Below are 25,205 nucleotides of genomic sequence, written 5' to 3'. Positions count from 1 at the left end.
AAAAAAAAAGAAAAGAAAAGAAAGAAAAAGAAAAAACACTAGACAAATGGGTTCCATTTCCATTCTTGACCCTAACAAACAGCACTTACTAGTCAAATATACTGTTTAGTAGGCTCATAGTAGGGCCTCAAAATATGGTTTTTAGTAAGCATTATACAAATGTAAAGATGTATAAGTTTGCCTGGTATTTCATGGGGCTACTGCTCTGCCTCCAACAGTTTGATTACATGTAGCTGTCAGATCTGTGGCAGCAAGTATTATCATTAACAATTTTTCTGCCAAGGTGAAAAAACACAAGACAGAAAACAAAACAAAAACCAAGGTCTCTTTTATATTTGATCATATTGCTATTCAACATAAGACAGCATGTCACTACACAAATCATTCAAACTACAGTTGGGAGACACTTTCTGAAGACTATAGTTTCGAGAACAAAGAATTTAATGTAGTGCAAACCTCTCTGTTCACTGTCCTCAAAACAGAACAGGACCCATTTTGTCATAATTAAAAGTCACTGAAATTTTTTTTTAATGGGAAAGCAGTTTCAGGATAAAAAAGTATTGATATAATTATAGTGAATATTCGTATCTCCTACCTCAACCCTTTTCCCACCAGTGTGAAAAGTGAATAAAGACAGCAAGATTTTTAAAAAACTTATATTAAAAATATTTTGTATATAAACAATTTTAATACTACAAAGTAGTATTTCAATACAAAGCAGTTCAAATATTAACTGTTCTTTAAACTGTTAAACTTTATTATAAATTAAAATTTCTTTACAAAAAATTGCACATAATATTTGACCACTCTTAGGTTCTGATGCACTGGCATTTGCAATAGTTTCTTTAATCTTCAAGTTAAACAGTCTCGGCAAGGAGTCCACAACGTAGAAAGGGCAATAAACAACCCTGTTAGAGCATTCAAGTGCAACTAGCAGACTTGTGGCCATGGCAGTTACACTTTCCTTAAGATGGACTGCTTAAGTTTTAAATCCTGAAATGAAGAATCTCAGAAGATTTAAAAAGGAAGAACTAAAAGGGATTGCCTGCTTTTTTTTCTTTTTTTTTTTTTTTTTTTTTTTTTTCTTTTTTACTGTAAACACAGCACTGGAAATTAAATCCCAAACAAGAATCTCTCAGGCATCAGAGAGTGTCAAGTGAATCAGGAATAACACAACATAAAGGAAGGGGAAAAAGTAAAAAACAAAAACAAAAACAAAGCAAAATTAAAATAAATGTCAGTCACTTTGAGGAACTATACTTACGTACATGATGTTATGAGAATCTGGCAGGGCCTAGAAGCAGGCCAAACAGGAAGTTCATTTATCCAACCGAAGAGGATCATGTTCATTGCTTCCGGTTTTGAGGATAGGATATTGTAGGGGACTTGATATGATCAATAATGCTTGTCTGCCTTACACAGACTTTAGCCAGGGATCAGCCTAATCTTGAAGAATCATTCAAATAATTTTGGCAATTATTAAAAGGACTTAGAACTGACTGTACCCAGTGTTCAGTGATTCTTGCTTTCTGTTTTGTTACTGTTTAAATTTAAGAGCTCATTTAGGCTGACTCCAATCTCTTGGCACTTGGAAACTAGTTTTCTCAGGTTATCAGTTTTACCTCCTTCTGACGCTTCAAACAAGAGTTGCTGTAAAAGACAGGGAAGCATAGAAGTAAGACTTAGCTAGATTTTGAGCATTACCACATCAATGGATATGGCACATGCAGAAAATTTATAGGAAAACATCAAGGTAAAATAAAAGATAAAAAGCATTACATCTTTCCACAGTGATGCACAAAGAGGTAACTTCTGTAAGGCTCTCTGATATAAACGGTGGACCTATAAGATAGATATACATACAATTCCATCAGAAAACATGATGAAAAACACCTTCACCATACTATCTGTTTAAAGAATGGTACTTCACAATATAATAACATTCAAGACCAAAATGGAGTTTTGGGGTTTCCAAACACTTAGAGTTCTTGAAATGTTAACTTTCATAATTTAATCCTTTTAAACTGAGAAGTCAACAACAGGGGCAGAATAACTTAAAAAACAAAAGTGACCCATATGAGATTCAATCCTGGCTTACCTCTCTTTGTCCCTTTAGAACAATCTCAGCAGCAATGGCTCTAAGGAAAAAAAGGAATATAGAAAAGGGAAAAGAAAAATTTATATATCTTTGAACAAAATGAAACACCACCACTGGCAGAATACTGACTGTGGGAATCTGAGTACAAAACTTCCTGAAAGTAACAGGCTAAACTTCCAAGGAGGATAACCTACAGTGAAAAGAAAAATTCAACAATTTTTATCAGCTTTACAAGAAAAAAGCAGACCAGTGTTTTGAATATAAATAACGTTCATGAAAAAAATTACTCATAATTGCTAGTGAAAAATACCTGGCACTAACACCTTTTAAAAAAGGAAGAAATCATGCTACAATGGGGAGAAACACCACATTTCAAAAGATAGTTTTAAAATGTCTATAACAGATTTGTCTGATAACAGTATTATCTAAATGTTCTTCATAGAAAATTAAAAGTCTACCCTTTTTGCTTTCAGAGGCAAGTGTTAATGGCACTCACTTGCTCTTGGCATTAAACCTCAGCAAGTGCCAAAAACAAATCTAAATTACAGTAGCAAACTGTCCAGAAAAAAATATATATGTCATTTCAGATTTACCTGTCTGGAACAAACCTTATAAATAAAAGCAATAGCTATAAAAACATGAACATGATTGTTGCATTACATTTTCCAGGTGGCCAGGCATGTTGGGATATTATATGTAAACATCTTGGCTTGAAGTTTCAGAATCTGAACATTGCTTTCTTCCCATTCATGTTGAAGTAGCCTGTAAAGTACATTCAGGAGAATGAACAAAGCATTGCAAGTGTAGGGAACCACTATGTGCTCTATGAGCAGAATGTTTGATGAAGTATAAATTTTGGTCAGTTAAATTCCATAAAGGCTATTCAGCAAATATTTGTAGAATGTCTCTTATGAAAGTCATCCGGGGATAGGAATATGCAAACTAGCAAGAAGTCCAGTCAAGATTCATGCTCATCTTCAACAGACTAAAATAAGGCCCATGTAGTCCTACAGGACATGAAAGCATTCTCTCCAAATAACACTCTTTGCCTCCACCCCAAACTTTTTAAAAGTGATATTTGATATATTAATGCAATTTCCTGGTATTTTTCTTTCTTATAATATGCTCAATCTTGAATGTTTCTTGAATTACAATGTAGTAACTAAATATTACGTTCTCTATGCTCCTGAAACAAAGGGATAGGGATGACCACAAGGAAATCAAAACACAGAGGTGAGGATTTACCAACAAAACCAACAATTAAACTGCCTAGATTAAAAAATGACTATCATAATAGAAACTAGTCAAAATATGACATATTCTATTTTATACTCTTATCAAAGGTAATGTTTCATAATTCAAATTACTTAGCTTCTGCAGATTAGTATGCTTACTAAGAAATTTAATTATATAATAATTCACTACGGTTATTTTTGTTACAGCCTTTCAAATACTTATACCATTTTTCCCACATGCATGCTAGGTAAATATAAATCCTTTAAAACACGGGAACATTTGATAAATAGTTTGGGCATCTTCCTATACATAAAGCAAACTTACAACCACAGGATACAACTGACATAGTAGAAATGACTGCACAAGTGGAAGCCAAACCACTAGTGTGCTGGGTACCTTTTTGAATTAAAAAGCACAATTCTTGAGACTGAAAATAGGTTTACTCTATTAGAGCAGAGAAACTATTTAATACAAAGAAATGCTCAGAAATCTCCTTCTGGTTGAATGTATGAAACAATTCCCTAAATCAGTGCTTCAGCAATGTGGTTTGAGGGTTCAAGCTGAGGAATATACATTATAAATGAGCATCCCAGGAGATTTTAATGTATGCCAATATTTGAGAGCAAATGACCTATGTGAAAATATGAAAACCTTTTAAGTAATGGTCCCCTGCCATGTTAAACATGCTTACCACTTATAATGCAATTGCTAAAGACAGACAGTGTGTGCTTAGGGAACTATTTGCCCCCCTATAACCTGCAGTTTTCTGAATGGACCAGATTTTTTACACTGACTCTTGTACAGTCATTTTGAATAGCTAAATAGTGCTTAACAAAACTCTGGCATAGTATATATCCATGAGAACACAGTGGAAGAACAAACTGTTCTTATCAAGTTTTAAGAATAATTTTATATAAAGAACCTAAACTACTGAGCTGAGGAACAAAAGAATTTTACTTTTTCTTACCTCAGTGCAAGTCCAGAATTAGTTGGCATAATTGAGCAAAACCGTTCCAAGGTTTTGGAATGCTGGGTCTTTGGAACACAGCTCAAATAAAAGAAAATAACCTGTAAAGGTTGAGGGGGGAAAATTGAATGCAACCAAAATGTGAAATCTAATCACCTATGTGTTTTAATGAGAAAACCAAAATGGCCTTTGAGATATGAATGTATAAATTACAATAATGTATGATGTGAGTTATAGTTCCTACCATTAATTATATTAGTGACTTTCCAGATATGAATTAGGAAATATGGTCTAGTGATGAGAGCCATGGACAGAACACTGACAAGAAGCCAGGAGTCCGGGTTTTCATTCCTGAGTCTACCTTTACTTGCTGTATAGCTGGGCAAGTCATGGGCTAATAATACCTGCCACATCTTGCTCATGGAATGCCCGTGTGTAAATGACTTAATGTCCATAAAGAGGTTTGAGATCCTGGGATAAAGAATGGCATAGAAGTACAAAGCATAGTAATTGGTTATCCTGATTAGCAACAAAACCACCCCACAAAAAACAAAAAACCATAAACAGTTTTAGTCCACACTGAGCTTTAGGAGCTTTTTAGCCTACATTGCACTGAAAGGGGTCTCTGAAAATGAATTTTTTTAAAAAAGAGAACCGTATAAATATATCTTAATCAGCATCTACTCTTAAAATTCCAAAAAGCACCTGATTTCAGCTTTCTTATGACCTGTGTATGGCTATAATGGCTTGTCAAAATATAAGCAAGAAGACTAGCTACAATGTATAAGTTCATTCTTATTTAAAGTTACGGAATTTCATTCAGTAAAATGTTCAACTCAAGTAAAACAACATAGATACTATCACAAATAGAATCTTTTGTTTGATCTCTCTTCATTAATACATATTAAACCTTAGCATCCCTTCAATTTTACTTCAGTGTTAAGTTTTTAAAATACAACATAATCAATACGTATATCTTAATTGAGCCTTCAAGGGCTCTGTTGTTAGACTTTGAAGAGATAAGTAAAACATAGCCAAGAATAATAGTGACTGCTAGGAAAGGATAATAGGAAAAGTACTCTTGATATAAAATCATAGTTTTGCTGTCATTTTAAAAGTTCCTTTGTTTTGTACAAACATCTGAGAAAAAAGTTTTAAGTTCTTACCCTATTATGAAATTCATAGTTGGACCAGTAATCAGCACTGCTAAAAGGAATGGGGTATCGGGCAGGGACTGTAACCAAACATCTATTCACTAAATCAGTAAAAAATTTGAATTCTTGGACTTTGTTTCTGGATCCCGCAGCTCTATTATTGGCAAACACAAGATAACTGCCAAAAGAAAAATATTGTAATTTAGAATAATTAAGCCAGTAATTCTCTTACCAAGAAAGCCTATCACCCCTTACCCCCACCATATGCCCTTATTCCAAAATCCCATTCTTATTAAGAGGAACTAAACTTACTCCATCCAAATCTTCTGTACTATATCGGATCTCATGGCCACCCCTAATGCTGCCTCATATGCCTCCACTGTCTCTTTAATACTTGATTGAAGAGGATGACAAAGGCTGTTTATAAAAAGAAGGAAAACTTATGTCTACTATTCAATACTATTAGCTAAAGGAATGACAAAGTATTTTAAACATTACAAATACTGTAACAATGGAGTCCTTCTTTTGATCTTTCTTCTTTAGCATGTATTAAATCTTAGCATCACTTCAATTCTGCTTCAATGACTTTAACATCAGGTTAATTTTAACATAGTGTAATTCAGTAATAAATAGCAAATTCAGGCCTAGTATGCAAAATCTTTCCACAGTGGATAATATCTCACCAGTAAATCAGCCACAAATAAGGAACTTGGTGATTAAACACATCATCATCAAAATTCCCTTTACATAAACGAGATGGAATGTCAAGTGGTCCTGGGATATTTAAAAGATACCTGGAAAAAAACCCAAAATTGTTTGAAATTATGCCTATGTATATACAAATTATAATTTTTTAAATCCTTAAATTTCATTGAATTATTTTTAGAAAGTAATAGACCTTCTTTTCACATATATACCACACCTCTTCAGTCATATCTCCAGGATCACATATTCACTGAAAATTTTATTGTTTTAGACCTACATGGATAACTCCCTTCCTAAAATGAAGTTTTTATTCTATCTCCAAAATTAAACAGATCACCATAATCCTCTAATTAAACCTAATTTTTTAAAAAGAGACTACCAAGTACCTGACATTTTCTCATTAAATCTATACATGTAAAAAAGGTTTTTTTTTTTTTTTTTTTTTTTTTAACTAAACCTCATATCTGAAAATAATCTCTCTCACAAACATGTCCCCCCATTTAGGTTTAATGTTAGACATGATACCAAAGCATATTCTATAACACATTGGCCCATAAGACATTTGCCAAAAAGAGGTCTATGATCAAATAAGATTGGGAAATACTGCAAATTATAACCTCCTTCTAGAAAAGCCACATAATAGGACATCAAAGGCTCTAAGTTGATCAGTAAAGAAATGTATTTGACTTTGACTAATTCAGTTTTCCTCTGAATGTATTTAAATCTATGTGTGTATAATATTTAATAGCACCTTCAAAAATAATGTTTTTAAAGAAAATACATTGCTCTCAAAAATGACAACCTATTACAACTATTTACTTTGGATTTTAAAATGATTGCAAAGGAATAAGTTTTAATGGATTAGACAGACTGGGAGACAAACATAAGAACAGAAAGAAATGAGACACCTAGATGTCAGGTTATCCTCCTGACTTTACCATAATCACTAGCTATATTTCCATTAGTTAATCACTTAACTTCAAAGAATTTTAGTTTCCTCAACTGAAAACTGAAGGGGTCTAAAGAGATGACTTCACATATTTATAAAAGTACAATCACTAGGCTAACTTCAGTACAGTAAATGAAATCTCCAAATTAACTTTTCTGGCTAGCCACTTAATCTTCAAATTGATTTGAAACACATGAAAATTACCCTATTTAGTTCTTTCTGCTCATTATCTTTATACTAAATGTCACAGAGAATTGACAGAATTTAACCCTAGGTAAATATAGTGCTGAGTATTCTGCTTTACAATTTCTACTCATGAAATTTGAAAAGTATTTTGAACCAATTAGGAGCACTGATTTCTCCTATTAATATACTCTGACTATATTTATATCAATATACAATAAGTATGGCAATGCAAAAATTATCCCATCTATTGCCATTCTCCTAATATGACTCAAAAGACTTTCTACATTAACATAAGTACACAATCTTTGTGGAGGTTTCAGTATTATCTAAATAAACTATACACAGGACACCTTTTTCTAATTCTTGTTTAGATATGAATTATGACTACTTCCACAAAAGAATTTAACAAACCAAGAAGACTCAGTAAACAATGAGAATATTTGGAGGCAACCCATTTTTCAAATTTTTGTTGACACTTATTTGTTCTGCTTAATTAAGCTGAGATCAAGATCTGAAGATCTCTGATTAGTTACCAAGGCAGAAATTGGCAGCATATTCTTTTAAGCTAAACCAATTACCTTCATGCCTAAGGGAAGACCAGAACCAGCAAGTCTGCAAAGAGTTTGGTTCAGCCTTGAATTAGTCCTTTGCCTGAGTTTGAAAAGTTAAAGCAAACTAATTTAAACAAGGGAGAAACTGAGTATGGGGAAGCTATAAATTCCTTATAGTTTCATTCTTTTCTATTAATTTACATTTAAAATTATTTCATTTGTAATTATTTGTGAGATATTAACCTGGATGTGGCAGAGCAGAAAGAATTTCAGGAAGGGCGCTAAAATCACTGTCAATAAACTTGCTACCATAAGAGGACAAATATAAAGATTTAGATCTTGGAAGGAAAAGTGACCCCAAATCTCAATTAAAACTACCATGTTCACAAAAAATTCTGGGACAGATGGACCACTTAATAAAATTTGGGTTATTTTTTAAAATCTGTTTTTATATAACAGTTATCAGAGGAGTAGGAAGTGGACACTGAAGAAAAATATGTATTTGTAAGCATTAGACTTGCTAGCATAAAACAAAGATTTTATTTTCACTCATCAATATTTTCCACAAGAAATTTTTTGGGGAGATATATAGCTTACGTCTTCCTTCTCAGTTCTTCCTAACATAAAATAATAGAGTATATCACAATAAAATATTTTCCTTTTGATACTATTTTACTTAGGATCAAACTAAACTATACCTATTTTTGTAAATATAGTTTTATTGAAACACAGCCATGTCCATTCATTGACGTATTGTCTATGCCTGTTTTCAAACTACAACAACAAAGCTGAGTTGTTTAAAGTAGTGATAGACAATATGGCCTGCAAATCTAAAACAAAGTTTGCTGATCCCTGTAGAGAGATGAGGGGGAGGAAGAGAAGAGAATTTTAAAAGCCTCCCCCCAAAATCATTCTTCATATTCTGCTGTGGCCTCTTATTACAGCCAGAAAAAGAACACTAAGCAAAACAAATAAAGACAGTAAATACAGAGCTCTTTATGAGCCATTGAGAAACTGATGGTTGAGAAAAGAATTCTCTCCCAAACTTTACTTAACAATTCAAAGGCTAGAGCAGTTCTTTTTAGAATTAAAAAAAAGAGAAAAGGGCATATTATTTACATCCACTTCAGATCACCAAACAAATAAATGAAAACATTTTTTTCCAAAAATTACTGAGATTGTCTCAGGATAATTAGCTGCTATAGCATTAAGTTCTAAAATAAACAACAATAAAAATAATGTAAAAGAATGAGTTACGACAGTGTTACCATAAAGCTTACTTTACAAAGTGTCTTTAATCCAAAGACTAAAAAAAATTTTATATCTTGCTTCCATTTTTATTATTCTATTTATTCTACTGCCCTCATAAGAGTGGTGTATTTTTTTAAAAGTCTAAAATGTAATCAAATACACAAAATAACTGTAATCTTTACTGAACTGTACTATCTCTCATTCCTCTACAATCTATAACTTACCGAAACAGATCCAAGTTATTATACTTCTCAAACCCAGGTTTAAAGAAGGATGCAATAAATTTCCGCAAAAATGGAAGAAGATTATCGCCTCGATTCTATTTTTAAAAGAGGGAGGGGGATATACATTAGGCTTACAGTGTTTAATTAAAATGTTTCAAGGGAGGAAAAAAACACTTTAAAAAATACTGATTAAGTTTCTTGGGTGGATGAGGAGTACAGGTGGTGTTTGAGACACATTCAAATAACTTCTATATTCTAATTTCTGGATTAAATTCAACTAACCATTAAACAGCCTAATATCCAATACTACCTACCAGAAGCTCAAATTTCAAGCACCAATTATCTATTAAGTGTCTATCACATATTTGGCACTGTGGTAGGTGTTGGGACTGTAAATATAAGACATGGTCCTTGCCCTCAAGAAGTTCTTTTGTACATAAAGCAGCTATAAATAGAATTACAAAGCACTATATTAGGTACAATGGTAGAACTATGGCAAAGAGAAAAAGAATACCTAACACAGTTTGCAAAGGGCAAAAGGACCAGGAAATGCTTCCTGGATAGACAAGGAAACTTGAAACACAAAAACATCATATTTAAGAATTATGAGACATTTTTTACCTGCAAGATGAAGAATTTGCACATATGATAAAAAACCTCTGCATTCTGAGGATTTTTCTCAAATGCAGTAAGCCACACTGCCCTGGCTTTGTCATGCTGATTTGTTTGCAAATATAAAGCAACAAGGGCTTCCAACAACTGGCAGTTCATGGGACATGATTCCAACAAACATTTACAAAGCTCCACTGCAGCCTCATACCTTAACAAGAAAAAAAAAGCCTAAACACATGAAACGATCAATTTTTAACACAAGGTTAGCTGCTTGGCAATTAGGTTTTACCTCTCTAGGAGCTGGTGCAGAGCAATCATGTTTGTGTAAAGTGGAAGGCAAGCCTCTATTCTTTCCTCAATAGTAAGGCTTTCATCTGTGCAAGCTTTCACTGCATCTATCCAAAAACATCACAACATGAATCAAACATAAAATGAATTATGAGACTGTTACTTCAATTCTGAGAGACCAATGGGAAAAAATGACCTATCCCTTTGCTTGCCCATCATCTTACTCATCTTTGTTGAACCCTTGGCTTTTATCCAAAGGAAGTAATTAAAATTGTCTCCCAAATCCTAAAATCCAATCCCTTACCCTCAACTTTCCTGGCAAGAATAAAACCATCCCACATGAGCTCTCATATCAGTGCTTTTGCTTAAACAAGTGTCTCTGCAATTATCCTAAATTCCTTAAAACTTACCTAAAGAAACAATCACAGAATAAGTTATCTTTTTATTTTTCCCTGACCACTGTAAAACCCTTGCTCTGCTGTCCAACAGCCATTTACAAAATTTCCCCCTAAACCAGATCCTTTCCTTACTCCTTCAAAAGACACTTTTCTTTTTGTAAAGATTTCATTACTTAATCTTGTTGCTTTTTACAGAATGGTATAGTGTTTTACTTTGTGTAACTGTCATCATTTCCTCCTTGCCCAATGGTAGTATGATTTCTCAGATTTACAGAGTTTCAAAGTTAATGTCATCAATTTCAAACTGTGCTCTAGGTTCAAATATAAGGATTCATATCTAATCAAACTAAAACCTCACCTCTGCCCTCATTTTATTTGATTAGCATATGGCAATGTTCTTCCTATTCTTTTTAATTTCTTCTTGCCTCTGCTTCCAAGAGATTTTTTTTTTTTTTTTTTTGAGACAGAGTCTCACTCTGTTGTCCAGGCTAGAGTGCCATGGCGTTTGCCTAGCTCACAGCAACCTCAAACTCCTGGGCTCAAGCAATCCTCCTGCTTCGGCCTCCTGAGTAGCTTAGGTTACGAGCATACACCACCATGCGTGGCTAACTTTTTCTATATTATTTTTTAGTTGTCCAGCTAATTTCTTTCTATTTTTAGTAGAGATGGGGGTCTCACTCATGCTCAGGCTGGCTTTGAACGCCTGACCTTGAGCCATCCTCCCACCTCAGCCTCCCAGAATACTGGGATTACAGGCATGAGCCACCATGGCCGGCCTTCCAAGAGATTGTTTATATTGCCTCTTAGCCTCATTCATTGACTCTACTCCCCCTTATACTCCTTATTGCTATGTTCTTAAATCTCATTTCCTCAGAGAAAATATCCCATATCTTCAACTATTAAATCATTTATTTTGAGAGCACATTAAAGACTGTAAAGCACTTTGTAACACAGTAACATCTATGTTACTAACTCTCTCTAATCCATTTATCTATCCATAACTGTCTACTTAGGGTCCACTTCCTTATTTCCTTTTGCCAACAATCATTTCCGCTTGAATGACCAATTACATTCACAAATACTATTCCTACTACCAAAAGCAGTTTTCTTAACTTACTAGTTTTCTATTAATGATACTTTTCTTTTCCTCATTCTCAAAACCCTGAAATTGTCTTTGATTATTCCTTCTCCTCTTCCCTGACATTTAATCTTACCCCACATATGATAACTTGAAATGTCTCTAACAAATACTCTTTTTCTCAGGTTACTTTTCTTGTGCCTCAGTTATGACCATCAGCCTCTGGTTGTTTTTTCTACCATTGGTATAATTTCTCTTCAAGTACATTCTCTCTTTCTTAAAAAACCTCTCTTGCTATCATCAAGTCTTCCATATTTTCAAAGTTCTTGAAAATCTGGCATCATTCCATTTATCAAGCTTAATCCCACTACTGTCCAGCACAGAATTTGCACTTTGATAATAATTATCCCTTCTTCCAATCCCACTTCAAATGCAATGCATACATTTCTACCTACTTATTGCTTTTTGTTGACTTAGCTCCCTTAAGAAAAATGACCTTTCTTTCTTTCCTGTCTTCGCTGTGTTATTCAATAAGCATTTACTAAGCACTTAATATCAGACATTCTTATAGGACCTCAGAAATATAGAGATAAATAAGGATCAACCCTGCCTCATCTTTGAGGAGACTCACTATGTCAAATCATAGCTGTGCTTAAAGATCCAGTTTCAGGTCCCAATTTTTCTATGAAGATGTCCTTGATCATGCCAACCTACAAGAATTTCCACCCTTTGGGTTCATAGCCTATACCAAATAATTCTATAAATCACAGATCCTAGTCTCTTCTGTAGCATGCAATTTAGACTATATACTAATATAGTTATATGGCCTTGTATGTTTAGTAATTATATCAAAAGTATAGATTTTATCTTTCATCTTCTGATTAGGCTATATACCTCTTTTATTTTATTTTATTTTTTTGGAGTTTTATGTATTTTATTTGACAAATTTAGGCCATAAAATATCTGTAACTTGAATATTCTCTATATTCATATATCCCAGTTAGCCTTAAGTAATGCTTCTCGCTAGGTAAGGTTTTTCCATGGCTTCTTTTAAAAATCCTGTTATCTCCTTTTTACATTAGGATTATATCTAAAAAGATCATCAGCAAGAGACTCTTCTTTTGCATTATATACTTCTTTTAGAAAGGAACAGGCTTTATACCTTGTATGTGTTTCACAGCAGACATATCATTTAGTAAACTTACTAAATATCATTTAGTAAAATCAAAGTCACTGATAGAGAAAAAAAATTAGTTGAAAAGACAAGACATATCATATCCTCTTAAACTTCTATCTTAATGGTGGCTAAAAAAAACAAAACAAAACCCGTTTCCTGATTTAATCAACTCATCAAACCTATATAATCTATATTCTACAATTTAACTGATTTCCTTTGTCATAAACAGAAAAATAAATTATATAATGTAGTTCTTGGTTTTCATAGATGCCAATGTCCAATTTATCTGATTCAATCCTTAATTTTTTAAGCAAATACACAATAAATTATGAAACTACAACTTATAATACATAGATACAAATTTGTTCCACTTAATTATGAAGAATCATAATAATGAGTGCTTAATTTTCTAAACATTGATGTTATAATTTGTAATAAGTGATGTTGTAATTTGTAAACATTTATACTTACCTTCAAAAACTGCTAACAACATGTCAGGATTAGTCTTTACATCACGAACTGCTTGCCATGGCATTACAAATGATTCTGTGTTAACAATTCTTGAAGGATTGGCATTAGATGGATCATAAAATTTTGAAGGGAGAATGTTGAATTCAATAAGATGTATGTAGGCCAGCCAAGCAAAACATCGATCACTTGGTTTAAGGTATTCAGCTATTATTCCATCATTAGTCGATTTCAATGCATTCTAGGTAAAAGAAAAATAATCTGAAAGTATTTTTTTAAAAAATGACTTCTCATACACAATGATTTAAACATAAAGGTAAATAAGAAAAAAAGTGTTAATTTTGGTAGTCACTAATTTTTTTAATGAAAAAATTCTTTAGAGATGTCAATACCAGATGAACATAATTTCATTATGTATAGTATATGGCATAATTAATGGAAAACATTGAATTTATTTGTATATTTTAATTATCTTGATACTTAAAATCTAATAACGTAAAAACAAAACAGTAAGAAAAAAATTTTAAACACCACACTCACATAAGATGATTTCCATTATAGACTAATTTTTTTCCCCTTATGGTTTGAATCTTGAGGTTTATCTAGTAGGTACTTAACACACAATAGTATATTTTCATTTAAACTTTATAAACATTTAAACCCTATATTATCCCTACCAAGCAAACAAGCAAATAAAGTCATAAATGTAACCAACATTACACAACTTTTAGTAAGCAGCAAAACAAGGATTCAAATCCAAATGCTGTGTTCCCACCCTTAAATAATGCTACTTGTAATGTTTTAGACCTTTTAAATTTTTTCTACAAAATATAATTAAATGCCATAATAAATGTTTACCTGTAAAACTGCTAGTGCACTTTGACATCTTCCAGTAAATATGTGCAGCTGAACTCTAAACAAAAGAGCCTCTAAAAGCTGAAAGGACAGAATATCTGATGTTTCCTGCTTGGCTGCTCCCATCAGAAATTCCATCATTCTCTCACATACGTAATCCTTTTCTTCAAAGGTGCTTTCTAGGTGTAGAAACTGCCCAAAGGAGTTTCATATGTTAACCTTGTTTTATAGGAATAAACTAAAACTACAGATTTGTCACATTTCATTAAGAAACTATCACATACCAAATCTTCAATTTCTACCAAAAGGATAATTTAAAAATTATAAACCCATCTTCCAGTATTATAACCTAGGTTTCCCCTTCTATCACATGTTGGAAAGTGGAATCAGATGAAAATTAAAACAATATAGATGTATTCTCGGAGTCATCACTGAAGTAATTTCATCTCTCTTTCACTGATTCTAAAGGTAAATTGCAGCAAGACCATGATGGATAATCCAAAAGTTCACGTTTATGATCACATACAATTTGCACTGCTTAGGTGTATGACTGTATAACAATCTGAGAATGGTATTTATATTAAAAATGTATGGCAAAAACATATTGAAGACCAAACAAATTCAAGGAAAAACATTAAATCTTTTTTGAATATTCCACACCCTATAAAATCTTGTGGTGATGAATAGCATTTACTTTGGTACAAGGCTCCAGGTCAAAAATCAAGCATCCTTTACTGTCCAAATCTATTCAGTTCCTGATTTCAGAGTAGGAGGTAGAATAGCAAATTCATTCATTAAAAGATACCATATTATACAAACTGTTTGATTCTGAATTTCAGTTAGCAAATAAATGATATATCTGATAGCAACAGATTTATCTGGAAACATAATCTGAACTTAATAGTTCCTGAGTTTAACTAATAAAAGTTCAGGTATTAATGAATATTTATTTCACAAGTGGAACAATTATAACTTTATGTTTGGGTGGAAAATATCCTATTCCTGGAGTAAGAGGAAGAACCCGTTTTATTTTTTTCAACCAAATCTTTGTATCGTGGCAAGGTTTAATATCAGTGTTGATTATAAACTATAACTATTTCCATAAAGAATGAAGAGACCAAATTATTTCCTGGCATCCATAATTTTATGCAAGCAATTTAAAAGAAAACAAATTTTGAGATGTTTTGCAAAAAACTACACTTAACTTTGCCCAAACTAAAACTGTGTAAGTACAGTTAAGTGCAAAATATTTAATAATTTTCTATTTTTTGCTTACCAATAATGTTAACAACAAAAATCACCTCTTCACTAAATGGTTTCTTTTTGCTTACTCTGTATTAATCCTGATCCAGAAGTGGCTCTAAGGTTACTAGAAACTGAAAGTAAAGTTATTATATCCGTATCCAGATAAAGCACATGCTCTATCAATATTTAAGATGACCCAAAGAATTATAAACACACACGACTTATGTTATCTTTTCTACTCACAGTCCAAAAGCTTTGATAATCAGGAGCATATTCAACAGCTGTTTCACACATTTCCTGCACCTCATCCTTGGTTCCCCTTTTTGAGAACAATCTAAGGTAATGGCACCAAATTTCTGGATTGTCTTTGTTGTTTTCCAATGCTCGAGCCAGAACATTTAACGCAGAATCCAAGGATTCGGAACACAGCCTGTAGGTTTCAAAAGAAAAGGCAGGAGCTTTTTTTTAACGCACTACTTAAAAATTTAAACAAGGCTAATGAGTCAATTTTTAAATTTCATTTTCTATTATGCCAGGATCACACATGACAAAGGGAAATAGATTAGGATTTTAAATCTTATGTATCCAAAAAAAGTCCTGATTTCCCACAGACCCAACAATTTCTTGTTAAGTGAATGTTCACTAAGCACTTACCACAGATAAAAATAGTGTTATAAAACCACTAAGATTATCAACTTCAAATGTGCTTTATGTCCATATTCAGCCATACCTTTTATGATTTACACTGCTCAGGAACAGGAAAAGTTAAACAATTCTCTCTCAAGGCCAGCTACTGCCAGCACAAAAATTTCAAAGCTTTCAATATAATAGTTCTTTTCAACGGTCAAGGGCTTGCTATCTTTTGGAGAAGATAATTCTCTCATGATCCTATTCATAAAATTATGTACAGTTCTTTTGGCCTTCACTCAGTAAATGAGTCAGAAAAGAAAACACTGTAACTTATCCCATTAACATGGAAATAACACACAAGGAAAGTTAAATAAGTACCATATCCAGGCATGTGTGGTTTATTAGCACTCTGCAGTGCTGACTTATTCAAAAGTTTATATTTTTATAGTATGTTTTAAGATAGTCAAATATACCAGAGAAGCCTGAAAAAAAATAAACCCTTTAAAATAGCTATAAGATATGATTATAAAAAGATTATTTTACTCCTGGTTTATCTCTACTATCAAAAAGTAGAAGTCAAAAGATGCCATTTGCAACAGGAGCTATTGGTTACAAGGTATTACTATTTATCTTAAATATATATAATTTAATACCATGCATAGGACAAAAGAAAATTCACCAAAATTTAGAGGTTCTTAGATAAGCTTTAAATCTCCATTGCAAATTAACCTGTTCCACTGTTATTTTATCATAATTTCATTAAGAGACTATGACTACTTGATTTTTTTTTTTTTTTTTTTTTGAGACAGAGTCTCGCTTTGTTGTCCAGGCTAGAGTGAGTGCCATGGCGTCAGCCTAGCTCACAGCAACCTCAAACTCCTGGGCTCGAGCGATCCTTCTGCCTCAGTCTCCCGAGTAGCTAGGACTATAGACATGAGCCACCATTCCCGGCTAATTTTTTATATATATATCAGTTGGCCAATTAATTTCTTTCTATTTATAGTAGAGACAGGGTCTCGCTCTTGCTCAGGCTGGTTTTGAACTCCTGACCTTGAGCAATCTGCCCGCCTCGGCCTCCCAAGAGCTAGGATTACAGGCGTGAGCCACCGCGCCCGGCAATTTTTAAAAAAACTAATAATTACTCCTCCCACCACTCAGAATTTACTTGTCTTAGCTAATTCTACTTTGAAATGAGAGCCTACTGGAGTTAAAAACTTGAGAGTATAATTTATTACCCATACAATGAGCCATACACTGAGTTTGCACACAAACTCAAGATCTAATCTTAAACTTTTCTAATAGCTTTTAAACAATAAAATGCTCTTGGCTTTGTCAAAAAACAAAGAGTCCATTGATACCAGGAAAGAAACCTGATTACCACAGGTGAAATAAACCTCAAACATAAAAATATAAATGTACAACAGTTTACACAAAGATTTGAAGGTGACCTACCCTTCATTTTGATTCAAGTACTTGTATGCAAGCTTGAGCCAAAGTTGTACATGAGAAGGATTTTCAAGCACACTTGCTTCTAAATTAGCAATGTCATCAGTCTCATTTGTAAAGTATCTGACATCATCTGGAGTAACAACTGTATCCAGAGCTGGAACATTTATTCGCTTCTCTGATCGGAAAGCTGTAAGAAAAGAAAGTCTCATTAGCTTAATACTTCCTTTAATCTACAGACCCAAGAAAAAACAATCAGTCTCATCTTTAAGATAAACTAAAAACTTAGATTTTAAATGACAGGAAGCAGCTTATAGCTTTAAGGTAGAGCTATCATATATTAGGTCATTAAATATGAAATGTCCTATTTCAAATCAAAAGTTTAGTTTGTTATATCTCAACCAAGAAGCAGTACAATTAATCAAAGTATGCGCCTAAACTATCAACACAGCTTTGCTATCTTTTTTTTTTTTTTTTTTTTTTTGAGACAGAGTCTCGCTTTGTTGCCCAGGCTAGAGTGAGTGCCGTGGCGTCAGCCTAGCTCACAGCAACCTCAAACTCCTGGGCTCGAGCGATCCTTCTGCCTCAGCCTCCCGGGTAGCTGGGACTACAGGCATGCGCCACCATGCCCGGCTAATTTTTTATATATATATCAGTTGGCCAATTAATTTCTTTCTATTTATAGTAGAGACGGGGTCTCGCTCTTGCTCAGGCTGGTTTTGAACTCCTGACCTTGAGCAATCCGCCCGCCTCGGCCTCCCAAGAGCTAGGATTACAGGCGTGAGCCACAGCGCCCGGCCTAGCTTTGCTATCTTAATGGCAAAGATGCCATTAATTGTTTATGCCAGCAGCCAAAAAGCCTGAAAAGTGAGTGGCAATGAAATCATCGAAGGCATTTTCCACAGCTTGTTGATAATTGAGTATTTTTCCCTGCAAGAAATGGTCCAAAGCCTGGAAGAAGTGGTAGTCAATTGGTGCAAGGTCAGGTGAATACGGTGGATGACAGAGTTTCCAAAGCCAGCCTCTGTAGTTTAAGCAGTGTTGTTTGTGTGACACGTGGTCCAGCATTGTCTTGCAAGAGGATAGGTCTGTCTCTATTGACCAATCCCAGCTGCTTAATCACAAGCATCCTCATCATTTCATCCAGCTGGTTGCAGCAGACATCCGCTATAATTGATTGACCCGGTTTCATGAAGCTGCAGTGGATAACAACAGCACTAAACCACCAAACAAACACCATTAGCCTTTTTTGGTGAATATTCAGTTTTGAACTGTGTTTCATCACTTCATCTTTATCCAAACTTTGTGCCCAATACTTGAGATTGCCAAAAAGAATCCATTTTTCATCACACAGCATAGAAATGGTTTACCTTAATGTCATGACAGCAAAGAAAGGCAAGCTTTGAGATGATTTTTCTTCTGATGCTTGTTTAATTCAGGTAGTACCCATCTGTCCAGTTTCTTTACCTTGCTCATTTGTTTCAAATGGTCCAATACTATAGTAATGAATAGTAATGTCAAACCTTGCTGCCAATTCACACATAAGTTGAGATGGATTCACTTCCACTATAGCTTTCAGCTCATCATTATCCACCTGGGTCTCAGGTCACCCTCATGGCTCATTTCCAAAATTAAAATCACCAGAATGGAATTTCTCAAACCATCGACGTACCGTGTTGTTCATTAGCCACATCTTTCCCAAATACTTCTTTGATATTTTGAGCTGTCTGTGCTGCATTGGTTCCATGATGGAACTCACATTTGAAAATAACATGAATTTTTGACTCATCCATGTTTCACAAAAATTGCTTTAAAAAAAAATCTGAAAGGGCAGGGCGCGGTGGCTCACGCCTGTAATCCTAGCACTCTGGGAGGCCGAGGCGGGCAGATTGCTCAAGGTCAGGAGTTCAAAACCAGCCTGAGCAAGAGCGAGACCCCGTCTCTACTATAAATACAAAGAAATTAATTGGCCAACTAATATATATCGAAAAAATTAGCCGGGCATGGTGGCGCATGCCTGTAGTCCCAGCTACTCGGGAGACTGAGGCAGGAGGATCACTTGAGCCCAGGAGTTTGAGGTTGCTGTGAGCTAGGCTGACGCCATGGCAGGCACTCACTCTAGCCTGGGCAACTAAGTGAGACTCTGTCTTAAAAAAAAAAAATCTGAAAGATAATCATAAACCAAAATGTGCATTTGAAAGAATGAGGATGTACCTTCACAATAAAAATAAACATAAATGTCAATGTGAAACGTCAAAGATATCAACTGCCAAACTTAGTACTTAAGGAAATCGGACATTTCAGACTCAATAACCTCATAATTTATCATCAAAGCTAGTACGCTTCTGAGAGTGGAAGGGAATGCTATTAAAAATTACAGCAGGATGAGAGGAGTAATTAGGACTCTCCTAGAAAACTACAAGTACAAGTCATCCTACTTTAAAGATAAGTGACATCATCTGACAATTCACATTCATTAAATTGTAAATTATAATTAAGAAATTAAAAGTTGCAATTTATGAAGATGATTTATTCCACTATATCCAAACTAGAAAGAAAGTAATACATTAATGTTAAATAAGCACATGAGAGTACACATATCTCAGATAATTGCTAATCCACAAATAGTAAACAAATTATGCAAACTTGAAATTAGAATGCAAAAAATTTTTTTAAACTAGGCTAGCACAATATCAAAAGACTAGCAAAGTGTTAGATAGAGCACCACTATTTGATAATTCTGGATTTTAAATTACATAACTTCTTACCATACTTAATTGGTCCTGTTGCCTGTTCATCATCACTGCTGAAGCTATTCTCTGAAACAGGTTTTCTCCAAAACTTTGGCTTCCACTTTCTTTTATCTTTGTATGTTGTAAATGGAGGTGCTAACATAAACAGGAGAAGACTGTTAATTGATATAACTAGTTATTTATCCTTTTGAAGGCTACCCAAATAGAAATACATTTACTCCATTTCAGAAATGATATATACTTTATATTAAGAACATAAAACAAAAAAGTTCTTTTTTAGAGAGAGAGAAATATACACACTTACACACACATATATGTATACTTACTATGACCTTTACTTTCATTGATATTGCTAACAAGGAGAACTGACATCTGGTCCATTGACATTCGATCTTTGTTTACTCCAAAGAGTTTCTCAACATATTTTTCTGAAATAAGAGCAATACTATCTTCATAAAAACATCGATTACAAAGACTGGTATAATTAAAGAATATGACACAAAGAATAGCTTAAGAATTAAAAGAAAGTATATGCCCCTAGTTAATAACATCCATGACCTCTGAGAGGGCAAAACTTTTCTACATTAACTACTATGGCAAACCCTACCACATCAAACACCCAATTTGGGCAGGAAAAAAAGTATCTCCTGAAATGAACAGAGTAATTAAGAAAGTTAAAGTCCCAAGTTGGGAGTGATGAAATAGATTCAGTAACTTTACAATCACTCTGGGTTGTGATAACACCCAATATAGTAATTATCAATTACCTTACTTCCAAAAGATCTGTAGTTTCAGGTTTATTATTTGGCACCAAATCTAGGGAAAACCTTAACAATGTTTGTTCAAAATGTCTGATAGTAATCTATGCTTTCTATAATATCTAAGTAAATGAAGTCCTTTTCTTTCATTATAGAATTTGAAACTACAAACCATCTTAACTTCTAGTTCTCTATTTTTGAAAACTGTAAGTGAAATCAGAATGTTAAAATCATTAAATTTCTATATAAATAGCTTAAAATTTGCTTTTAAATAAACTGAACTATTTAGATGAGCTCTGTCTAAAGAACTTTCTATAGCATTGGAAATGTAGTAAGTCTGTGCTGTCCTATTGGGAAGCACTTGCCACACATGGCCACTAAGCACTTGAAATGTGGCCAGTATAACTGAGGAAATAAATTTTTACTTTAATTTTAATTAATTTAAATTTAAATAGCAACATGTGGTTAGTGGCTACTATACTGGACACAGCAGAGCTAGATAAAGGGACACAGGTGTAGCTATTTAAAAACATCAACAACTAAACATAAAATTTTTAAATTGCCTAAATTCAAATTTTCACTTGGGGAAGAATAAGAAGTCTTTAAAAACCTGCTGCAGCAGCTATTTCTTCATCAGTGCTTGTTTCTGAACAACCAATCAAAGACAGATTATATGACAGAATGTCCTGGAATAGCTGTTTTCGGCTAAGTGTATAGTCTTCTATATGCTGCCTAAAATAAAATAACAACACAGCAAAGATAATCATGTGTATATTAAAGTTAAGCAACCAAGACCTCCTTGCAAATTACAAAATGTTCACATATAAAAACAACTCACCACTGACAATCATCATCATTACACGTTCCTGTTAGATCAAAACGGCAGAAACACTGATCCGGTTCAATCATATTGCTGTATGATACTGAGCTTAGGGGAAGTTTTTCCTTGGTTCGATAGTATGGACTAAATCTAAAAAGAGAGTGGACAGGCACATTATGCTCTATAAACATTCCTCAGAAAACTAGGAAAATTTTAATTTTTCTCAGTAAAGATTTCTATACTTTGAACTTACTACTTATCTAGTTAAATTAACACCAAAATTAACCCTAGAAAAGAGCCAGAGTATCAAGTGACAGGAACAAGCTACTTTTATACCAAGAACATAAATGATTTGAAATAGGAAACAAAAAACCCTGTATTCTAAAAGTAGTATTTTTCACCACATAATAAAATGCTGTATAATACTGGTATTTCTTGCACACATTACTACCCAACACACACACAGATAAATATAGGGGAAAAGTCTGTACTACCTAGAAGGTGCTTTATAATCTTATGATAACATCATACCCATTTAATAGTCTCAAACTTCTAGAAGTCTAAAAACTTTGTGGGACAACCGTCCACAAAGTTAATCATCTGAGAATGTCTAAATAAATTTTATGAAGGCTGGCTAATGCACTCTTTAGACTGGAAAATTAAGAACCAAAAATTAAAAATCCTCCAGTTATTTTTCCTAAAATCCCTAACAAAGAAGTCCAGAATTCTCCACATTTCTTCTACCAGTAGCCAGAAACTGGAATTTGATAATGATAAACCCAAGAGTGAGCTAAACCTCACTTCCTGACACAGTGAGTCCAACAGCAACACATGTAATTTTTATTTTCCCTAAAAGGACAGGTCCATTTTCTAGTGACTATGATTCAATTGCTTTTTCATTCAACAAATATTCAAGGTAAAATATTAGGAACCAAGAGTAATTCTGAAATTCAACCTTACTGAATCTTTCTTTTATACCTGTATGACTTAAAAACTAGAAGAGGACTATGGTAGGGTCTAAAAGGACATGGCTTCATTTCTGTTGTTTTACTCTGTGCTGTGAGAAAATCCACATCTACAGCAATCTCCTGCAAAAGAAAACAATAATTCTATAAGGCAAGTAAGGCTGGGGCAAATTCTAAATTTTATAAATATGAAATGTTCAGTTACCTGGCCATGCAAAACTTTTTCTGTAATGCCTGTGGTGGTTTTTAAAATCAGCTGTTTTAAGCTGTCAGCTTTTGAATATAATTTTTGCAATTCACCAATTTTTAACCCTAGAAAAAGTTCTGGTTTTTCTACAGTACTTTTATTAAGTTTGTTTATGCATTCTTTGTTAGGGGTATCAGTGTGCTTAAGGTTAGGTTTAGTAAAAGAATTGGATTCTAAGAAGGATCTTCTTCGTTCTCTGTTTGAACCAGACAAAACTTCGTCATCAACATCATTTTCTTCAGTGTCCAGGGTTAATTTGTCTTGTGTCAGATCGTGAAGTGAGGGTTGAGGTAAAGAAAATTCAGCTTCCTCTTCCACAACTGGAGCAATATTTTGTTGTTCCTTTGCCTTAAGAGCCCGGGCTTCTTTTAATTTTTGAATTTTCAGGGCATATTCATATTCAAGTTTTTGTAATCGTCTTTTTTCCATAGCAATTAGTTCTGCTGAATGCTTTCTTGGACTTGATACTGGAGAATTGTCCAGTCTCATCATTTTGTTTGGCTGGGGAAGAAAAATGATATAAATATTTTATATCACTGTGATTTTATAAACAATTTCTGGTAAAATAATCATGCTATCCCTACAATAGAATCCCAACATTACAAAACTAAATCAATATGGAGACTAAAATAGAGTTTAACATAAATCTCCAACAGTTTTCCTAGTTAATCTGTGACCTACAAAAAATCAAAGAACAAAGTTAAGACAAAAAAAGTTTTTTCAAAGTAAGCATCCAAAAATGTGGATGTCATTTAAAAACAAAGCTTTAATTGTATTCTCTGAATTTACAGGAAAAAAGTTATTTTATACATTACCCTCAAAAGTATCATAAAAACTTTCTGCTTTCCAAAAATAAATATTTCTACAAACAACTTACTCCAAGGCGATCTTGTTCCAGTTTACGTTTTCCTATTTCTTTACTAGCCACTGCCTTTGCCCGAGCTAACTCTTCTCCATATTTTAGAGTCAAAGCTTTCTTAAATGTAACACGTTGTTGAACTTTGTGAATCTGAAAATATAGAATAATTATGACAATGTAAATGAAAACTTTTGGAGAAGAAATTTCTTCTTTCTCAAACACTGAAGTTTTAGGGTGTTAAACTGAAAATAAAAATATTCCACTCTGTCTCAATGCAAAACTATAGTTTACACATATTTTGATGACTTTATGGGGTTTTTAGTCTTATAGAAAACTTGGTCTATAAAAATGTGTAGTAAACAGAAGATTATATTAATAATATATTAATTTTTAAAAAAAGAAGCATTACTTGTTCCTGAAGCTTCTTCAAAAAAATTTTGTTGACACTGAGAATTTTTTCAGTTGCCTGAAGCTGTTCTGTGAGTTTTGTAATCTTTGTTTCAGCATTTCTAACAGATTCTTTCTTCTTAGCTTCTTGCTGCACTAGATTCTTTAAAACAGATTCATCTTTCATCAAAAGAATCCTAAATGGGAAATAACAAAATTCTTATTTAATATTTTTCTAAACTATCAGAGTAAAACATTTTCAAAGTAGTAGACCATTTAAAAAAACATATCTATAATATGCAGGCGAGAATTTAGAAGAATGAATATTTCTATATTCATCGATCACACAGATATTTAAATTGACCCTATTATATTTTATAATTTCAACTACGGGTCTTATCTTTTTTAAAAAAAAATCATTTAACCCTGAGTTAATGTGAATTACATTTGTAAAGCTTACAGTGAATGTTCAACGTTGGCTGAATCTGACCCTATATGGATCCCGAACAAGGAGTGAAGTGAGGATTGAGGCAAACTAGAAAAGTTGCTGTGTTCAGTTTCATTTATAATGTTCCTAATATACACTTCAAATATCTAATAAACATAAGCACATTTAATTAATTTATACATCTCTAACTCATTTTATCCAAAGTAAGGCAAGGAAGGGGAGAGGAAAGTCTAATTTTTAAATAATCATACATACATATATACATAAATTTGAAACTAAGAAAAAAAAGAACAAAAAGACAAATTCATGGATATGAATAAGTTTAAAAGATTTTAAGTATTTTAAAATACTGAATATGTGGTTTAAAAGAATGAAGCAAGTTTCCAGAAAGATACCAGATTTCATTAGTCACAACTACTAACATCTAGAATGAATCATAAAGACAGAGAA

At 33.3% G+C, this 25,205-nt stretch overlaps 1 protein-coding gene across 1 annotated transcript in view; it reads right to left on the bottom strand.

The window, feature by feature from the left end:
* Nucleotides 1-729: 729 nt before the first annotated feature.
* ZFC3H1 (zinc finger C3H1-type containing) overlaps nt 730-25,205 on the bottom strand; it is a 51,168-nt gene continuing 26,692 nt past the window's right edge. Inside the window, exons 13-35 of the mRNA XM_012738845.2 lie at nt 24,330-24,504; nt 23,939-24,070; nt 23,020-23,562; nt 22,828-22,937; nt 21,868-21,999; nt 21,640-21,761; nt 20,598-20,699; nt 20,287-20,406; nt 17,525-17,708; nt 15,686-15,872; nt 14,201-14,389; nt 13,346-13,583; nt 10,223-10,328; nt 9,943-10,141; nt 9,322-9,416; nt 6,139-6,249; nt 5,768-5,872; nt 5,468-5,633; nt 4,302-4,402; nt 2,759-2,860; nt 2,099-2,138; nt 1,780-1,842; nt 730-1,650 (exon numbers count right to left, since the gene is read on the bottom strand). Coding sequence (XP_012594299.2) covers nt 1,513-1,650; nt 1,780-1,842; nt 2,099-2,138; nt 2,759-2,860; nt 4,302-4,402; nt 5,468-5,633; nt 5,768-5,872; nt 6,139-6,249; nt 9,322-9,416; nt 9,943-10,141; nt 10,223-10,328; nt 13,346-13,583; nt 14,201-14,389; nt 15,686-15,872; nt 17,525-17,708; nt 20,287-20,406; nt 20,598-20,699; nt 21,640-21,761; nt 21,868-21,999; nt 22,828-22,937; nt 23,020-23,562; nt 23,939-24,070; nt 24,330-24,504 — 3,460 coding nt within the window. The 3' untranslated portion in view covers nt 730-1,512. The remainder of the gene's footprint in view (nt 1,651-1,779; nt 1,843-2,098; nt 2,139-2,758; nt 2,861-4,301; nt 4,403-5,467; nt 5,634-5,767; nt 5,873-6,138; nt 6,250-9,321; nt 9,417-9,942; nt 10,142-10,222; nt 10,329-13,345; nt 13,584-14,200; nt 14,390-15,685; nt 15,873-17,524; nt 17,709-20,286; nt 20,407-20,597; nt 20,700-21,639; nt 21,762-21,867; nt 22,000-22,827; nt 22,938-23,019; nt 23,563-23,938; nt 24,071-24,329; nt 24,505-25,205) is intronic.

This window comes from Microcebus murinus, chromosome 10, assembly GCF_040939455.1.
Source record: "Microcebus murinus isolate Inina chromosome 10, M.murinus_Inina_mat1.0, whole genome shotgun sequence".
NCBI lineage: Eukaryota > Metazoa > Chordata > Mammalia > Primates > Cheirogaleidae > Microcebus > Microcebus murinus.
The sequence above is the reverse complement of the archived record's forward strand: the minus strand, read 5'-3'. Positions and strand labels throughout refer to the sequence as shown.